The 19,024-nt window shown below is 43.0% G+C and overlaps 1 protein-coding gene across 4 annotated transcripts in view; it reads left to right on the top strand.

The window, feature by feature from the left end:
* Positions 1–19,024, top strand: part of RTTN (rotatin) — a 685,521-nt gene that overhangs the window by 213,313 nt on the left and 453,184 nt on the right. For all 4 annotated transcript variants that reach the window (XM_029590900.1, XM_029590899.1, XM_029590897.1 and 1 more), the window contains exon 20: positions 9,100–9,188. In XM_029590900.1, coding sequence (XP_029446760.1) covers positions 9,100–9,188 — 89 coding nt within the window. The remainder of the gene's footprint in view (positions 1–9,099; positions 9,189–19,024) is intronic.

Here is a 19,024-nt window from a genome sequence, read left to right on the forward strand (position 1 = left end):
AAAAGCTGAAATGTTATTTGCCCGCTTAAACCATCCCAACATTATACTTAATGGCTGTAGAGATCACGGATAATGGATGTAATATGTCAGGGAAAATAAAAGGTTTTCAGATCTGCATTATGTCTAAAAATTAAATTGCTGCCTTTTCTTCCAATTCATTAAATCTTGTAGGCGTCAAAGCCAGCAGCATGTACCGAAATATTATCATTTTTGGGTATGTGCCACAACTTTTTGGGTTCTTTAGTGCTAGTCTTTTCAGGTAGAAGGCTATAACAGATTAGATACATTGCTCACTTCACTCTGTCATATGCATGCTGGAATACATGTGCTGATGGTACAAAACATCTTCCAAATATTCTGGAAACACTGAATGAGCTGTGAATTCACACATCTCAATCATAGTTGAAAGAACTGATGAAGTACTGTTTATTTCCATGCCTTTTTTTGGCTGGATTGCGAGCACAGTTCTTTCAAGTGCTGAAGACAGAAACAAGATTTTATGAGCCAGGGGAATCTTGAATCAGGGATAGCTGTTATTGCTGATATTGTTAAAGAAATAGAGCAACTTAGAGATCAGTGACCCCCAAATTTTCTAGGATGTATGATGAGCCGCATGAGAGTGAGCCCTTGTTACTGTGGTGTTGTAGATGCAGCCTCGTAGGTGAAACTACGAGGCCTTCACCAACAGCTGGTGAACACGCCCTGATGCGGGACAGACTGGATCTTCGCCTATACAGCTGCCTTCCCCGTAGGTTGAGCCCTTGGATTCTGGCAGCCAGCAGGACTTAGGTGGATCCCTAGGATGGTGGAATGAGCAAGAGTCCAGAGGCATGCCGCGGTCAGGACAGGCAGCAGACTAGAGAGACTAGACTAGAGAGACGACAGGCCAATGGTCGGGGTAAAAGAAAAGAAATAGATGCCTGTAGTCTTAAAACAATCCTTTATTGCAGTGGAGACACAAGGGTAGCCCGACTCTGGCCGAGTTTCGCCGTTTCAAAACGGCTGCCTCAGGGGCTAAAAACATAAATAAAAACTTTAAGAATAAGAATAAAATAAAAAATGGCATCATCAATAATTGTATAGTTATTTGAATCAATCAACCACATTTGAGTGAATCAGTCATTTAAAAGTTAAATAAAAAAGCCAAGGTGACATATAGAGGATAAATACACTAAAAAGATGGGTTTGTAACACACCAAGTGAATTTGTACATAGCCTCACGGTAGAATAAATTGCATAAAAACAAAATCCAGAATATTAATAAAAACATCATCATTACCTTACAATAATCTTCTTGAATTCATTAGTTATATATCAACTAAGAATATAATGTGATCATATAAAGAGCTGTATGATCTCTTATGTTGCGTCTGTAATGGTGTAGAAAAAAGATGACAATATCACATGATGTATTATACATTATAGTTGAACATTAATCAAGATATTATGAACATTAACTGTACATATCAATGTATCTCTGTTAATATAAATAGATATATCACTTATTGTTGTGTGTGGTTAAACTGTACTCTGATAAAATCATTGTTATTATAATGTGTCTTACTGATGTATTTATATAAAATATTGAGCTTAAAACTGTAAAAGTGAAACAAATGGTCGGGGTAGGCAGCAGGCAAGTGTAGACCCCAAACCAAATGTGCCTGATACTTCACTTTCCATGCATATCCAGCATGGTTCTCTGCTTCATCGGCATGGGAGAAAGACTGATACATCACGCATTTCCAGCATAGCTCTCTGCTTCAACGGCAGGGGAAAAAAAAACAAAACCAAAAACAAAAAACTGATGCTTCACGCATATCCTGCATAGCTTCAACGACAGGGGTGAAGAAAAAAAGGATTCGCAATCACAAAGCGAGGAGTAGCTGGCTTGTTACGGCGGTTACTACCCCAAACCAAATGTGCCTGATACTTCACTTTCAATGCATATCCAGCATGGCTCTCTGCTTCAACGGCAGGGGAGAAGAAAAAAAAAAAAAAAACCAACAAGGGCTGTACAACATAGTCTAGGTAAAACAAATAAGCATGGGTGTAGCTTGCTTATCGCGGCGGTTACTGCCCCTACTACCCCTAACTAATCAAGCTAGATATTTCACTTGGATGCAGCTCCATCACTGCTCTCTACATTAATGGTGGGGGTGGAAGGGGAATAGAACAAGGAGCTAAGAGAAAAAGATAAGAATGAGAGAAAAAATGTGTGAGGCTTGCTGGGCAGACTGGATGGGCCATTCGGTCTTCTTCTGCCGTCATTTCTATGTTTCTATATGTTTCTATGGGTACAATGCAAGAGGTCATCCAAGTGACAGGCAAGCATAGTCAGGTCCGATGCCAAGAGGTCAGGTCCAGGCGAACAGGCCAAGGACAGACAAAGACACACAGGGACATTGGACGAGGCAGCAGGGCGAGGCAGGCTGGGCAAGGCAAGGCTGTAGCACAGGAGCAACCATGAACTCAGGAACAAGCAGGGAATGTAGGACAACCCAGGAACGCAGGAGCAACATGCACTGCTACCAGGCAAAAGACCTAGTACAGAGGCAATTTAATGCAGGGCCCTTGTTCAAATAGCCTGGCCGGGCTGATGTCAATGGGGGAGACACAGCTCAGTGTTTCCCACTGCAGGGCCTATGTCATGTGCACACATGCACGCCTAAGGGGGAAGGTGGTGGCCTAGCGGTGTGCGATGACTGTGGTATTCTGCCGCGACTGGAGGCCTCCAGCAGCATCTATCAGCTATGTGGGTGAGTACAGTGGCTCTCACGACGGTCCGTGTGCTGCCAAAAGTAACAGGAAGCATATCTAGTAACATAATGCATAAGAACTTTGTCAATTATCAGTGAAGAGAAGCCCGAGATTTTGTGATGATATACCTGAGAAGCCATGTTCTACCATCTCCAGAATCTCTATTCAGAAGGAATATTTTTCATGAAACTTTGGACAACGTTATATGTGAATTAGAGCAGTGATTCAGATCAACCAGTAACATTGTTTTACATTCCGTTTGTCCTAAAATATGTGACATGAGTCTGAAGAAGAAGAAGAAGCAACTACATGACTTAAGTATCCTTCAGATCTTTCTGTTAATTTTTCTTGTGAAATGTTGCATTTGAAAAAAAAATCTTTAAATCTACTTTTAGGAAAGAGAATGAGCTACTACCACTGTAATGAGATTAAAAAAAACCAAACAAACTAATTTTCAGTGACATGTGCATAGTCCTACAGAATTTTTCACGCTATTAGTGACTGTAGTAGAAGCTGAAAGAAGTTTCAGCAAGCTAGCACTCACGCAAAAACTGCAGGCATTCTACTATGGGACAAGAACAGTTAAGTCACTTTGCTGTTTTGTCTTTCGAAAGTGAACTTACAAGAGAAGTTGATTTTGGGAGAGAGAACTCATGATTTTACATTGAAAATGGCCAGAAAAATAAAGCTTTAAGAAGAATTGGTCTATTGCTAAAAAGGTCTGTAGCCATGTTGGTCCATTGGATAAAAAAGAAAAAAACAAACACATGGGCTGGACAGTATTATGATTAGGGCCAACAACCAAAAAGTAACAAGATGGTCAGCAATGTAAAAGGTAATTTCAGAGATTAAAATGCTCATTACTCACATATATGGTGGTGTATGTGCGTGTTGGGGGGGGAGAGTGCCCACCTTACACACTTGCATTGGACCCAATTAAATGATACTTGGATCCTGGCTGTGTTTTTCAGTAAATGAAAGATTGATATCTATAGAAATGTTGATATGAATGCCAAAAATACATCTTGTGCTGTTATTGTGCGAGAGTATAGGCGTTCAGTGGTGAATGAAAGTGAAAATATGCTTACATGAAGATAACAGATAGTTGCACACATTTTATAGGGATATGTGTGCCTAAAGAACATTTAAACAGTGAGTCTCACAGTCACTGGTCATAAAACGTAAAAGGCATTTTAAAAGATCGTTTTTATATGTGAAATTATAGCCAGTGTTTCAAAATAATCATGATGTTAATATTTTTAGAGGTGTTTTGTGATAGGAAATATAGCTGCAATAAAGTTGTTTATTACATTTTTTTTTCATTAGTATAAACAATATTTTATAATTGCAAAGTCATTCTTATAGAAGATAATGGGAGCTACAAGGCTGATATAGGGTTCTGGTCCTGACTTCCAATGGTCACAAACAATATATATTTGGTTTTGGCCTCTAGGAAACAAGCAAACAACATTTATGTATGTGGCTAAATAGGTGTATGTGGGCAGATCTGTGGATGGAGTGACAGATGTTAATAGAACATTTAGAGCAACACTTCCCAAACTTTTATTCAGATTGACCCCATTTTAACATGCCTCCCTTTCCTTACCTCATTCACGCAAACTAGGGAAGCAACAACATTTGCAGCTGTCAGCACAGGACCTATGAGTCAGTCTTCCTCCACAGGCCCTGGTCCTCTACATGGGTTTCTGGTCTAACAGAAACATAGAAAGATAGAAATGTTGGCAGAAAAGGATCAATGGTCTATCCAGTCTGCCCAGCAAGCTTATGGTAGTATCTGCTGTGCATATAGGTTACCCTATGCTTATCTGTTTCCCAGACTTATAAAGTCAGGGCCCTTGTTGGTTGCTGTTTGAATCCAATTTCCCATTACCCCCGTGCTTATCAGTTTCCCAAACTAGCCTTCGTTGATTGCTGTTGAATCCAGTTCCCTGATTTGCCTTGCTGTTGAAGCAGAGAGCAATCATGGAGTTGCATCAACAGTATCAGTCTTATTGATTAAGGGTAGTAATTGCTGCATCAGCAAGTTACCCCCATACTTGTTTCCCAGACCGTAAATGTTGGAGTCCTCAGTTTCTGAACAAATCCAATTCTCCATTTCCCCCTGCCATTGAAGCAGAGAGCAATCATGGAGTTGCATCAACAGTATCAAGGGTAATACCACTGCACCATCAAGAGACTCCATGCACTCTTTTCTTAATTTCCAACCTTTAGCCTTTAGGGATCCACAGTATGTATCCCATGCCCTTTTGAATTCTTTCACTGTTTTGGTTTTCACTACTTTTTCTGGAAGGTATTCCAGGCATCCACTACCCTCTCCATGAAGAAATATTTTCTGACGTTGGTTCTGAGCATCCTCCTTGGGGTTTCATTTCATGACCCCTAGTTCTACTGATTTCTTTCCAATAGAAAAGATTTGACGTTTGCACATCATTAAAACCTTTTAGGTATCTGAAGGGGCTGTATCATATCACCCCTGCACTTCCTGTCTACCAGGGTATACATATTCATATCCTTTAGTCTCTTCTTATAGGTTTTCTGATACTGACCACATACCATTTTGGTAGCTCTTCTCTGGAACACCTCCATCCTGTCTCTATCCCTTTTGAGATAAGGGCTCCAGAACTGAAAACAACACTCTAGGTGAAGCCTCACCAAGGGATCTGTACAAGGGCATCACCACCTCCATTCCCTTATTGGTTATTCCTCTCTCTATACAGCCCAGCATTCTTCTGGATTTAACTATCACCTTGTTACATTGCATCACCATGTTCAGATCGCCAGAAACTGTCACCCCAAGATCCCGCTCTTGGTCTGTGCACATCAGCGCCCCCCCTCCCCCCCAGACATCTTATACTGCTCTTTTGGATTACCGCAACCCAGATGCATGATTCTGCGCTTCTTGGCATTGAATCCCAGCTGCCAAATCTTTGACCACTCTTCAAGCCTTTGTAAATCACTACTCCTTCAGGCAGGTCCACTCTGTTGCAGATTTTGGTATCATCTGCAAATAGACAAACTTTACCTTCTATCTCTTCCGTAATGTCACTCACAAACATATTGAACAGAACCGGTTGTAATATCGATCCCTGTGGCACTCCACTTAACTCGGCTCTCTCTTCAGAGTAGATTCCATTTAACATTACACGCTGTATCCTATCAGTCAACCAGTTTGTAATCCACTCCACCACCTTGGTGCTCACTCCTAAACTTCTCATTTTGTTCACAAGCCTCCTATGTGGAAAGGTATCAAAAGCTTTGCTGAAATCCAAATAGATGACATTGAGTGCTCTTCCTCGATATAATTCTTTAGTCACCCAAACAAAAAAATCAATCATATTTTTCTGAAAGGATCTTCCTCTGGTAAATCCTTTTCTTTCAGCAGCATCTTCATTAATTTCCCCACCAACGAAGTGAGGCTAACTGGCCTGTAGTTTCTAGCCTCCTCTCTGCTATCACTCTTATGAAGTGGGACCACAACCACTCTTCTCCAATCTTGTGGCATCACTCCTGTTTCCAGGGATCTATTGAACAGGTCATTGAGTGGTCCTGTCTGGACATCTCTGAGTTCTCGTAGTATCCTGGAATGCACCTCATCCGGCCCCATGGACTTGTCCACATTCAGTTTTCCTAGATCTTCCTATACATAATCTTCTATAAAAGGAGTTGTCTCTAGCCCATTCCCTTCTAAGGTCTTGTCAACCAGCAGCGGTCCTTCTCCAATGTCTTCTTTCGTGAACACAGAACTGAAATATTTTTTAAATATTTCTGCCATTTCCTTGTCTGTCTTGGCACATTGCTCCTCATCACCTTTCAGTTTCACTATACCACTTAGGGTTTACCTTCTTTCTCTTATATATCTGAAAAATATTTTGTTACCACTCTATCTCTTGGGCAATCTTTTCTTTTCTTGACTTTTTGCTTTTCTGATTTCTTTATTCATCTCCCTCATTTTCACCAGGTATTGTTCCCTGTATTCCTCTTTTTGGGATCCATTATACTTCCTGAACACTGATCTTTTTGCCTTTATTTTTGCAGCCACCTCCTTTGAGAACCAAATTGGTTTCTTTTTCTTTAAACTTTTGTTTACTTTTCTAACATTCTCTATACTCATTCAGGTGTGTTCACTCTTGCAGGAGGAGGCTGGGCCTATGAATACATGCTTGTTCATTGCCCCCGTGTGGAGTGTCACTGCCAGTTGTGGGCCAAAATGGATGTCCATGCAATGTTGGAGACTGGGGAGCAGCCTTGTTTCTTTGACCCCCATCCACTGATTTTATTACCCCATTTGAAGTCTTAACCCAACGTTTGGGAGCTGCTGATTTATTTATTTATTTATTTTGTATACTGACATTCGATCGAGATATCACATCTGTTTCCAGGTAACAGGTTGAATAGGGCGAGATCTGCCCTATTTTACATTGTAACAAGATAACAATTAATTAAACAATTGAAATAAAAAACTTTGTAATAGTTGAATACAAGTAAATGTGAATATAAATTTGTAGCATATAACCTATATACAATATATACAATATGACTTGGTTACGAAATAGATAGGATGTCAGGGGATGTGGAAGGGAAGGGAGGGAGTGGGAATGGGGTGGGTGGAGGGAGGGGAGGTGAAGGGGGGGAGGGGGGAGGATCGGGGGGGGGGAATAGGTGGGGGGGTGGTTGTGAGAGGGGGTGTTATGCGTTATTGCAGGTTAGAATCAAGTGCGAAGGCTTTCAAGAACAAGCATTTGAGGAGGTTGGGAATCAGGAGGGAAGGCTTTTATGAACAGCCATGTTTTGAGCTGTTTTTTAAAGACTTGTGGTGAGGGTTCGTTTCTGAGATGTGTGGGGAGGGAGTTCCACAGGGTAGGGCCAGCTATTGTAATGGCTCGTTTGCGTGTTGCGTTGAGGTGAGCATTTTTTTTTTTTTTAATTCTTTATTTGTCAGTTTTTTGATTACATCTGAATCAAGAAACAAATTATATATAATCTTCATACAATGAACATTATTTTTTGTGAATAAGGTTATACATAATAATTCTAAATCTTTTAAATCAACCTCATAATTAACAATTAATCACCTTATTCACAGTTACTCTTTAAATGGAGCCAATGAGGTGAGCATTTTTAAGATTTGGGATGGAGAGGAGACCTGTGTTGGAGGATCTGAGAGTTCTTTGTGTGGTGTATGGTTGGATAGTGTTGTTTAGCCAGATCATTTTGTTGTTGTTTATTTTTTTGTGTATAAGGGTGAGGGTTTTATACTGGATTCTTTGTGTGATGGGCAGCCAGTGGAGGTCTTTGAGAGTGGGTGTGATGTGGGAGGGATTTTCTGTGGTTGGTGATAATTCTGGCGGCGGCGTTTTGCAGGACTTGGAGGGGTTTGATGTGGATTTCTGGTAGTCCAAGGAGGAGGGAGTTGCAGTAGTTGAGTTTTGAGAAAAGAATTGATTGAAGTACTGTTCGGAAATCGTGCGGCTGGAGGAGGGGTTTGAGTTTTTTAAGTGTTTGAAGCTTGAAAAATCCATCTTTGATAGTATTGGAGATGTGTTGTTTAAGGTTGAGTTGGCTGTCGATTGTTACTCCTAGGTTTTTTGTGGATGGTGTGAGTGAGGTTCTTGAGAAGTTTGGCATCCCCCGAGTTGTTTGAGCTTCCTGGGTTGTTTGAGGGGGTGCTCTCGAGGGGAGAAGAGGGACGGTCGTCATGGATGTGAATGATTTCTGTTTTGGCTTGGTTGAGGCAGAGTGAAAGTTGGTGTCACTGCCTTTTACGAACTCCAAATTCCTTTATTTAAACCATGCCAATTATCTTTGGTACTAGTCTGTATTTTCCCTAAAGAGCCTCTTTTTCAGCAGTTGCTATCTGAGAAAACTGAGTAGGTCGGAATACAGTTGTGTGAATTATTCCCTAACCCTCTGTGTATCTGTATTTGTTTATTTAGCTATGCATACCATTTTAATTTTAAAAATGTATAGCCTGCCTATCTACTAGTGAGTAACAAATACATTCATAAAAAACAAAACTCAATGTAAAACCTCTGCTCTTTTAATTATATTAAGTTCAACAGATGCAGAAGAAAATGTCTGAGTCAATAGGGGTCCTCGTCTTGAACTAACACCCTCATAGATCAGCAGATTCAGGATTAAATGCTTGCGCAAATAGTACATTTTATCAGTACAAATACTGTTCAAGTCTAAAGGTTACCCTTGCAACGTGATGGACACCCTTGCCACCACCATTTGCTTTGTTATGTAAGGAATGTATTTGTTTTCAGAAAAGATAAGAATTTCAAGTACTTCAAGTACATATTTTATTCTCTTTTGTTACAGATATATCAATGCATACTGTTTTGAAAACAACGGGTGTTGTAGAAAAGCTGTTAACTTATTTAAATGAATGTGTACTTCAGAATGGCAAGGTAACAGTATTAAATTATATAACTTTTCATATCATTAGTCACATACCTCCTTTAATCTCTGATTTTGAGTTGTGCTATATATAGCTGTTTTATGCAAAGCATTTTATAAACATATATAACTATAATTGCTTATTTTATTAGAATGAAAAAGATCTGCACAGACCTTAGCTTGATTTGATCTTTGAATTTCAGATTTGGACATAAGTTACAGATCCTGCATTGACTTTTGCATCTGTTGCTTTCCTACTTTATGCTTTGTGCATGAGAAAGGTGCTATTAAGATTAATTTGTATACTTGGCAAGAAGCAATGTTCTATAAATTAAACTGATAAAAGTTTTAGTGAATTCTGTTTTTTTCATCAAGTTATTGTGACCAGAAGATTGATCACCAAGTATAGTTTTACCCAAATGTAATTTTCAGATATTTGAAAATCCTAGCAAATATGTGATCTGTAGATTAGAGGACACACATATGCTTCAATGCATTTGTAATTTGTATTCAGTTAGCACTTGAACTTGGCCTTCATGCCTTGTCCATATTCTCTCTTAATGGTGATATGCCTGTTATTGTCAGGGCCCCTTGTCTCCCTTGATGTCTTGATAAGGGCTGGTAAATCTGACTCTTGCTGTGGAATAGTCAGTTCCTTACAGAATCGCTATGGGAGACTGGGAGCCAGATCAAAGTGGAAATTACAGTAGTGGTGGTGGCCCACTCATCTTTCCCCCTCCATATCTCATGGTAATCTGGGCTTGGCATTAGGTGGAGGACAGCATAAGCATGGCACCTCAGGCGGCCTGGTGCTGAATATGTTAATTTGAACCATGTGAAACACTATTGTACTGTGTGTTTAAACCCATAACCAGGTCTACAAAGGAGGAGGAATTGGCCCAAGGCACTGTGTTGCTACTGTTCTAACACACAAACCACGATCAGAGTAGGGAGAGCAATTTAAGGTTTGGGGGGGTTGACAGGATACATCTGGTCGCTAGCTAATGGTATGTTCAGGAAGAGGTGTATCTGAAAAGGCTGAATGGCCAGATGAAGGTTGAGACATGGATGGTAAAAGCAGGACTAGCTTGGGAGACATCTAGACATGCAGCTGACTGCAGAGCTGGGTGTAACACTGGAATAAGGCCAGATGAGCTGAGGTTCCAGAGGATGTATCCTAGGAGCCTGTTTTACAGAAAAAGGTGTGTCTCTTGCTTTCCTAATATACTAACACCAATCAGGGCACATGCTATGCTAAACCAAAAACCTTCTGCAGGCATGTCTTTCTGCCTGGCAACTGGAGGGTAAATATCCCCTTGCCTTTCTCAGACTCTGTATCTCCCATGGCTCCTCTGCATTTTTCCAGCCTCTGCTTTCTAGGGTTTCTGATTCTAACCCCGTTGATCTGACCAGAATGTAAGTAAGAGAATCATAGGAGGTGTGGAGTTGTGAGTGAGAGAAGGGATTGGCATTGGAGGAGGGGAGGGGTGTGAAAGTGGAATCTCCCTTTCTCCTAGGACAAGCAGGATGGGTGACATCATCAGATGGAGCCCATCTCAGAAAACTTTTGTCAAAGTTTCTAGAAACTTAGACTGGCACACTGAGCATGCCCAGTATGCGACTATCCATGCAGCCACGCGGGGTTCCTCTTCAGTCTCGTTTTTTTCCGCGAAGCAGTCGCCTCGCGGTCTTTGGAGATCACTCCAAAATTTCCAAAAACGTATTCCTCCGAGGATTTTTTTCCTCAGTTCTTTCACCGCGCAGGGTTCCCCTTCTCTGTCAATTCCCCCATTGTCTCGGTGTTTCCCTCGTTTTTTGTGGTTGATGACCGCTCGCCGGCTTGTTTTTATGGTGTTGTCTGGTTTTCGCAAATGCTCCCAGTGCCCGCGGACCATGTCTCTCTCATGGATCTGCACAATTTATTTATTTATTTATTTATTTCTTTTGTATACCGACATTCGATCGAGATATCACATCGGTTTCCAGAAAACAGGTTGAATAGAGCCGGAACTGCCCTATTTTACATTGTAACGAGCGAACAGTTGATTAAACAATAAATATAAGGAACATTGTAACATATGAATAAAATTAAAATTAAATATTAGATGTGGGTATATAGAAATGGCATATAGCCTATATACAATATGTACAATATGACTTGGTAATGAGTAGGGTGGGGGACAGGGAAGAGGGAGGTTACGAGGAGGGTGGGGGACAGGGAAAAGGGAGGAAAGAGAAGGGGGGAGGGGTTATGCGTTCATGCAGAGTAGAAATTATGCGGTAAGGCTTTCAAGAGTGTTTATTATAGGATGTTGGGGTTCAGGAGGGAATGCTTTCAAGAACAGCCATGTTTTGAGCTGTTTTTTAAAGACTTGAGGTGAGGGTTCGTTTCTGAGCTGTGGGGGGAGGGAGTTCCAGAGGGTAGGGCCAGCTATTGTAATGGCTCGTTTGCGTGTTGTATTGAGGTGAGCATTTTTAAGAGTTGGGATGGAGAGGAGACCTGAGTTGGTGGATCTGAGATTTCTTTGTGTGAAATATGGTTGGATGTTGTTGTTTAGCCAGACCATTCTGTTGTTGTTTATTTTTTTGTGAAGAAGGGTGAGGGTTTTATACTGGATTCTTTGTGTGATGGGCAGCCAGTGGAGGTCTTTGAGAGTGGGTGTGATGTGGGAGGATTTTCTGTGATTGGTGATAATTCTGGCGGCGGCGTTTTGTAGAACTTGGAGGGGCTTGATGTGGATTTCAGGAAGTCCAAGGAGGAGGGAGTTGCAGTAGTCGAGTTTTGAGAAAATAATTGATTGTAGTACTGTTCGGAAATCATGCGGTTGGAGGAGAGGTTTGAGTTTTTTAAGTGTTTGAAGTTTGAAAAATCCATCTTTGATTATATTGGAGATGTGTCGTTTAAAGTTGAGTTGGCTGTCGATGGTTACTCCTAGGTTTTTTGTGGATGGTGTGAGTGAGGTTCTTGATAAGTTTGGCATCCCAGTGTTGTTTGCGCTTCCTGTGTTGTTTGAGGGGGTGCTCTCGAGGGGGGAAGCGGGACGGTCGTCCTGGATGTGAATGATTTCTGTTTTGGCTTGGTTGAGGCAGAGAGATAGTTGTGATAGCAGTTGAGATAAATTTGAACTGAGTTTGTTCCATCTTTCCATGGTGAGTTCAATGGATTTGGTGATGGGGAGGAGAATTTGAATGTCGTCTGCATAAACGAAGTAGGTGAGGTTGGCATCAGAGAGGTATTTGCATAGTGGGAGGAGGTAGATGTTGAAGAGGGTCGAGGATAGTGAAGAACCTTGAGGGACGCCATGGGTGAGGGGCACTTGGGAGGATTCAGAAGAGTTTGTCTTGACAATGAAGGATCTGTTAGAGAGGTATGATTTGAACCAGTTGAGTGTAGTGTCTTGCAGACCGATCTCTTTAAGTCTGGTGAGGAGAGTTCTGTGGTTGATGGTGTCAAATGCGGCTGATATATCGAGGAGGATCAGTAGAAATGTCTTGCCACTGTCTCGGCCTCTGAGGATGGTGTCGGTGAGGGAGAGGAGGAGAGTTTCTGTGCTGTAGAGTTTTCTGAAGCCGTGCTGTGTTGGATGGAGAAGATTGTGGGCGTCGAGGTGGTCTGTGAGTTGATTGTTGACAGTTTTCTCGATGATTTTTGCTAGGAATGGGAGGTTGGAGACAGGTCTGTAGTTTGCAGGATCAGATTTGTCGAGTTGCGGTTTTTTTATGATTGGTTTGATGATGGCGTTTTTGAGTTTGTCTGGGAAGATTCCTTGTTCGAGGGATAGGTTGATGATTTGGGTTATAGGTTTGGCAATAATCTCTCTGATGAGTTTTAGGGTTTTGATGGGGATGGAGTCTACGGGGTGGGATGCTGGTTTGGTTTTTTTGATGAAGGGTTCAATTTCTGTAGATGCAACAGGAGTGAATTGGGTCCAAATGTGGATGGGAGGAGGGATATTTGTTGAGTCGTTGTGGGAATGGGGAATCTTGGCAATGATGTTGTCGACTTTGTCCTTGAAGAATTGAGCTAGTTTGTCACTGGAGATGTTGTTGGAGTTTGGCATTGTGTCATTCTGGATTGGGTTGGTGAGTTCTTTGACGTATGAGAAGAGGGTCCTCGGGTTGAATTGGTATTCATGAATTCTGGATGTGTAGAAATTGCGCTTTGCTGTGTTGAGGTCAGCTGTATATTTGTGTAGAAGTGTTCTATATTTGTCTTTCAGGTTTGGTGTAGGTGTTCGTCTCCATTGTTTTTCGGTTTGTCTGAGCGTTCGTTTGGATGTTTTCAGTTCGGGGGTGTACCAAGGAGCATTTTGTTTAGTAGATGATCTGATTTCCTTTCTTATTGTGGGGCATAATGTATTGGCTATGTCAGCGTTGATGGAGATCCAGGAGTCTGTAGCTGAGTTGGCATCATGAAGGTTGATTGTTTTTAGTGCTTCCGGGAGTAGCTCTGCTAGGTCTTCACTGGAGCAAGGTTTGGTGTATTCAATGAAGCAGGAGTCTGTTTTTGCTGTGTTCGATTGATGTTGGAGCTTGGCTTGAATGAGGTAGTGGTCGGACCATGGAGTTGGAGTAGTAGTGGGTGATTCAGTTGCAGATATTTTAGGTCTGCATCCTCTGCCTGGAGGCTTCCCATGACATCCTTAGGTGCCCGGACTGCACTCAGATAACCCCTAAGGGCTGGCGTACCCAGCTGGACAAGATGGAATAGCTTTTTGGCACCAAAACGTCAGCTCCATCGACTCCGCCATCGGGAGCCTTGACATCGAAGGGCCACAGAGACCCTTGCGACACACCATCACCCTCCACGTCTCGTTCGATTCTTCCTCGTGAAAAGACGGGCTCGGGGGACCAGCCCTCTCTATTGTCTGATTGATCCAAGCATCTGGATTGTCGTCTACCTCGGTGCTGGAGAAAGACTGGGCCGAGCACCGAGGGAAGCACTGACTCCAGCAGTCGTCCTCACACAGCACCTATGCCGATTCCGGAGGAGCATCAGCCTATGCCAAGCTTTCTCCGAAGTGACCCCTTGGTGAAGAGGCTCCATCCTGTTCCAAACCCGGGAGACCCAGACATCCCCCACAGAGTGTGTTGCTAGGTACTGAGCCTCCTCGGCCCCCCATGGAGGTTCTGATGACTCCTCTCAGAAAATATCTCTACTTGGTGGGGCCACGACATTTTCAAACCCGGGTGCTGCCATTCGGCCTCGTCTCAGCCCCATGGGTCTTTACGAAATGTCTGGCAGTGGGGAGCATGTTTTCCCCTACCTAGACATCTGGCTCATCAGGAGTACCACACAGGAGTGTGCGTTACGCTCCCTCCGCTTGTCAGCCGAACTGCTACAGACACTGGGATTTGTAATCAGTTTCCCCAAATCCCATCTGAATCCCCAATGAGCTAGTGTTCATTGGGGCCCTGCTGGACACAACCCTGGCCAGAGAATTGCTCCCCTGGGACCACGCCCAGACCCTGGCGTCGCTGGCACACGCTGTCCAGCACTGTCGCACGGTCTCTGCCAGGGTACTGCTCCGCTTACTGGGCCACATGGCAGCAACAATGCATGTCACTCTGCGCGCCCAGCTGGACATGTGGGTAGCACAGTGGACACTTCGCTCTCAATGGCTCAAAGCCACCCAGGCCCTCTCAGCACCAGTCCTAGTTACCTCACAGCTCCGGGCCTCCCTCTCCTGGTGGGAGAGACTGCCCAACTTGGAAAAAGTTCTTCCCTTCCAAATGCCATCCCCCACAAGTGGTGTTGACCACCATCGCCTCCGCCTGCACATGTGGGCAGTCTCCACACACAGGGCATGTGTTCGGAGCAGGAAGCAAGTTGCCAAATCAACTTCCTGGAGACGCGAGGAATCCAGCATGCCCTCTCGGCGTTTCAGGATCACCTGGCCCATAAAGTAGTTCTTATCCAGTCCGACAACCAAGTCGCAATTTAGTACATAAGCAGGGAGGCACAGGCTCCTTCCTGCTCTGCCAGGAGGCGGTAAAGATCTGGGCCTGAGCCCTGTCCAAGGACATGCTTTTGCGAGCAGTTTACCTTGCAGGGGCAGAGAATGTGGTGGCGGACCACCTGAGTCTGACATTCCACCCCCATGATTGGTCGCTCAACCTAGCAGTTGTGGACAGGATCTTCTGCCCCTGGGGCAGTCCGGACATGGATCTCTTTGCCTCCCCTCAAGATTATAAAGTGACCTACTTTTGCTTCCTGTACAGAGAGGACGGGGAACCAGCCTAGGACGCCTTTGCCTGTTTTTGGAGCAAGGGCCCTACTGTTCAAGTATCCTCCGCTTCCGCTGATGGGGAAGATTCTCGTGAAGTTCCACAGGACAAGGGCACTATGATCCTAGTTGCCCCATATTTGCCATGACAAGTGTGGTTCCCGATCCTGTGCAACCTCTCGATTCGGGAGCCCATAGGCCTGGGCACCTCTCCCAACCTATTCACGCAGGACCAGGGCAGTTTGTGCTATCTGAACCTTCAGTCGCTGGCCCTCACTGCCTGGATGTTGAAAGGGTAGTCGTACAGATCCTAGACCTCTCTGATAATGTGTCACAGGTACTGGTGGCTTCCCAAAACCTTTCACCAGGATTTCTTACCGGTTGAAGTGGAGGAGGTTCTCCATCTGGTGTGAGTTGAACGGCCTAGTCCTTTTCTTGTGCCCCATTCCGCGACTATTGGACTTTTTGTGGTCCCTCTCGGAGTCTGGCCCACAGACTACCTCGATCCAAGTCCACCTGAGTGCAATCAGCGCTTATCACCAAAGGATAAGTGGTACAACCGTTTTTGTGCAGCCCTTGGTGGGCTGCTTCATGAGGGGCCTATTACAGCTGAAGCCCCCTCTGCGTCCTCCTGTCGTGTCCTGGGACCTCAACGTGGTACAAGCGCAGCTCATGCAGCCTCCTTTCGAGACTATGTGCTCCTGTGAGCTTAAATATCTCACCTGGAAAGTCATTTTCCTGGTTGCGGTCACCTCCGCTCGCAGGGTCAGTGAGTTTCAGGCATTAGTGATGCATCTGCCCTATACGAAGTTCTTTCATGGCAGGATGGTATTATGCACTCACCCTAAGTTCCTGCCTAAGGTGGTGACTGATTTCCATCTCAGTCAGTCCATTGTTTTGCCCACCTTCTTTCCCAGGCCCCATTCCCACCAGGGTGAACAGGCTCTGCACAGCCTAGACTGCAAGCATTCTCTTGCCTTTTATCTTGAACGCACAGCACAGCAGTCCACGCAACTCTTTGTCTCCTTTGACAAAAACAGACTTTTGGTGTTGCGATGGCAAGCAGACCCTGTCTAACTTGTTGGTAGACTGTATATCCTTCTGCTACAAGCAGGCGGACCTTCCGCTTGGAGGCTGTGTCAAGGCGTACTCGGTTAGAGCCATTGCGGTGTTGGTGACGCACTTCCGTGCGGTCCCCATCATTGAGATCTGCAAGGCTGCAACGTGGAGCTCCCTGCACACGTTTGCCGTCCATTATTGTTTGGACAAGGATGGTCGACATGACAGTACCTTTGGCCAGTCTCCTTTGTAATCTATTCCAAGCATAAGAACCCAACTCTCCCTTCCTAGGGCCCAGTATCTGGTTCGTGCTGCCTCCTGTTCTCACCCTGTTGTTGTGTATGTTGGCACGTGGTTAAGTGCTGTGGATTCTGTTATTGCTGGGACAGCCTGTAGCTTGGTATTCACCTATGTGTGAGGAATACCATCCTGCTTGTCCTAGGAGAAAGCAGAGTTGCTTACCTGTAACAGGTGTTTGCCTAGGACAACAAGATGTTGGTCCTCAGGAAACCTGCCTGCCACCCCGCAGAGTTGGGTTCTCCGTCATTTTGTTGTTTTACTTTTCGCTCGTTTTTTTTCGCTAAGATACGAGACTGAAGAAGGACCCCACGTGGCCACGCAGATAGTGGCATGCTGATTGTGCCAGTCAAACATTGACAAATGTTTTCCATGCCAGGCTGTTACAAGTAAGTAACTCTGCTTTCTCCTGCTCTTGGATCTCCTCAGTCCCACTCCCCCCCTTCCCACTCCTCTCTCTGCTCCCTGATTCCCCTTCACCTTCCCTTCCCTTTGCATTTCTATCTCACCTGTTCTGCCTGTTTATCCCTCCATTTTCTGTCTTCCTGTCTCTCTTTAGAGATCCCTTCCCTCTCCTCACTCATCCTTCAGATTCTTTCCCCTACCTGTATTCTATGCCCTTCTTTTCTTCCTAGCACCAATCTCTAATTTATTTTTTTTGCAAAAAAAGAAACAAGAAATGTCATAAAATGACTTTATTTTTATAAAGTAAAATATCAGTTTCCATTTTTTAATATGCAAAGTTTTGCAAGTGTGCCTCAGAATTATCCTAAATTTCAGAATATTTGCAGCAGAATATACCTGTGAGCTGCCACAGGAACCTGTGGGTTGAGGTTATAGTAAATTGCATGCCAAGGATTAAACCTTAGCTGGCTTTTTACTTCATTAATACATACATTATGTTGAATGAAAATGTTCACTTAGGAAATTCAGTGTAGAAGAATTACTTTGCAATTTCCTTTTGAAAATAGAGTTGGTAGCTTATATTGTCTGTTAATTACTATTTTTCTGTGAACTGAATATTCTAGAGGATAAAAGCAAACAAACATCTTTTCAGTCTTCTATGATCTGAAGTTGAATGTTGCTTCTGTTCTTTCATTAATTATTCTCCAAAGACAAGTAGGTTCATTCAGACATGCAAATCGGTACCATGACTGTGCTTCACACCAAATGGACAGATTCTGCAGCACTTTCTGAAAAGGCACATCCCATGCTACAAGGCTCTCATATTTCCCCTTGTTCCTTTTTATCCCTGAGGCTGCCAGTCATAGATTTGAGTCATAGATTTGTTTTTAAATGGCCTCTTGGCAGTTTTTCTTATCTTATTCTGTCTTTGAATTTAGTCTTTGACATAAAAATTCCCTATCTTCTCCCAGTTTAGATTTATTTATTTTTTTTACAGATAAGTTTTATTTCTTTTCCCTTGTCACTTGCTGAGCTGGCATGCATTTTTCCCCTCACAATCCCCAGCTGAATGTTTTCTCTCTTGAAGAAAAATGTTCTTATTGGATTTTATCTTGGTGATTTTCATCATAATGTCAGAGAAGCAAACCAGTGGTTTTAAGGTCTGTCCCAAGTGCAAATAGAAGATGTCCTTCACCAACTAGAGCAATTAAAAGTAGCTCAAGGTTTGAGGAGATAAGGGCTAGTACAGAGACGAATGCTTGGTTTTCATTAAAACATTTTCTGAAAAATGGTTAGCGCTTGTTGAATGGTTTCAGATAATGTTTACTTGAAGAAGCCCTGAACAGGCAAAACACAGGATGTATATCAGGTTTTTCACTTGCATATCAAATTTCATTATTTTAAGGCACTTGATTGGAGATTTGTCATCTTTCACATTATGTGGTTTAAAGAGGATAAATGTTGTGATTCTTTTTCTGAATAATGCTGCTGTTGCACTGAATTGACACAACACATGGGCAGAACTGAGAATATTCATCCTTCTTTTTTTTTTTTTTTGGTGTTAAAATGTTATTCACAAGCTTCCATACTACTAATTGTAGAATAACAAAAATTGAAAGACACAATATGAAAACAGTATAAAGAAGAAACATTCAGCAAACAAATACACCATGTAAACATGCTGGGAGCATCACAAAGCTGGTCTGATGAAAGACAATTACATATGAAATACATACATTATAGTTAAATCAGGAGAAAATGACCCCCAAAAGCCAAACCTTCCCCTACTCGCCCATCATCCAAGTAGAGCATCAGTCTTAAGAAAATAAAAATAATTTCAAACATACAAGCAGAGGAGA

The sequence above is a fragment of the Rhinatrema bivittatum genome, chromosome 2, assembly GCF_901001135.1.
Source record: "Rhinatrema bivittatum chromosome 2, aRhiBiv1.1, whole genome shotgun sequence".
In the NCBI taxonomy this organism is placed as follows: domain Eukaryota; kingdom Metazoa; phylum Chordata; class Amphibia; order Gymnophiona; family Rhinatrematidae; genus Rhinatrema; species Rhinatrema bivittatum.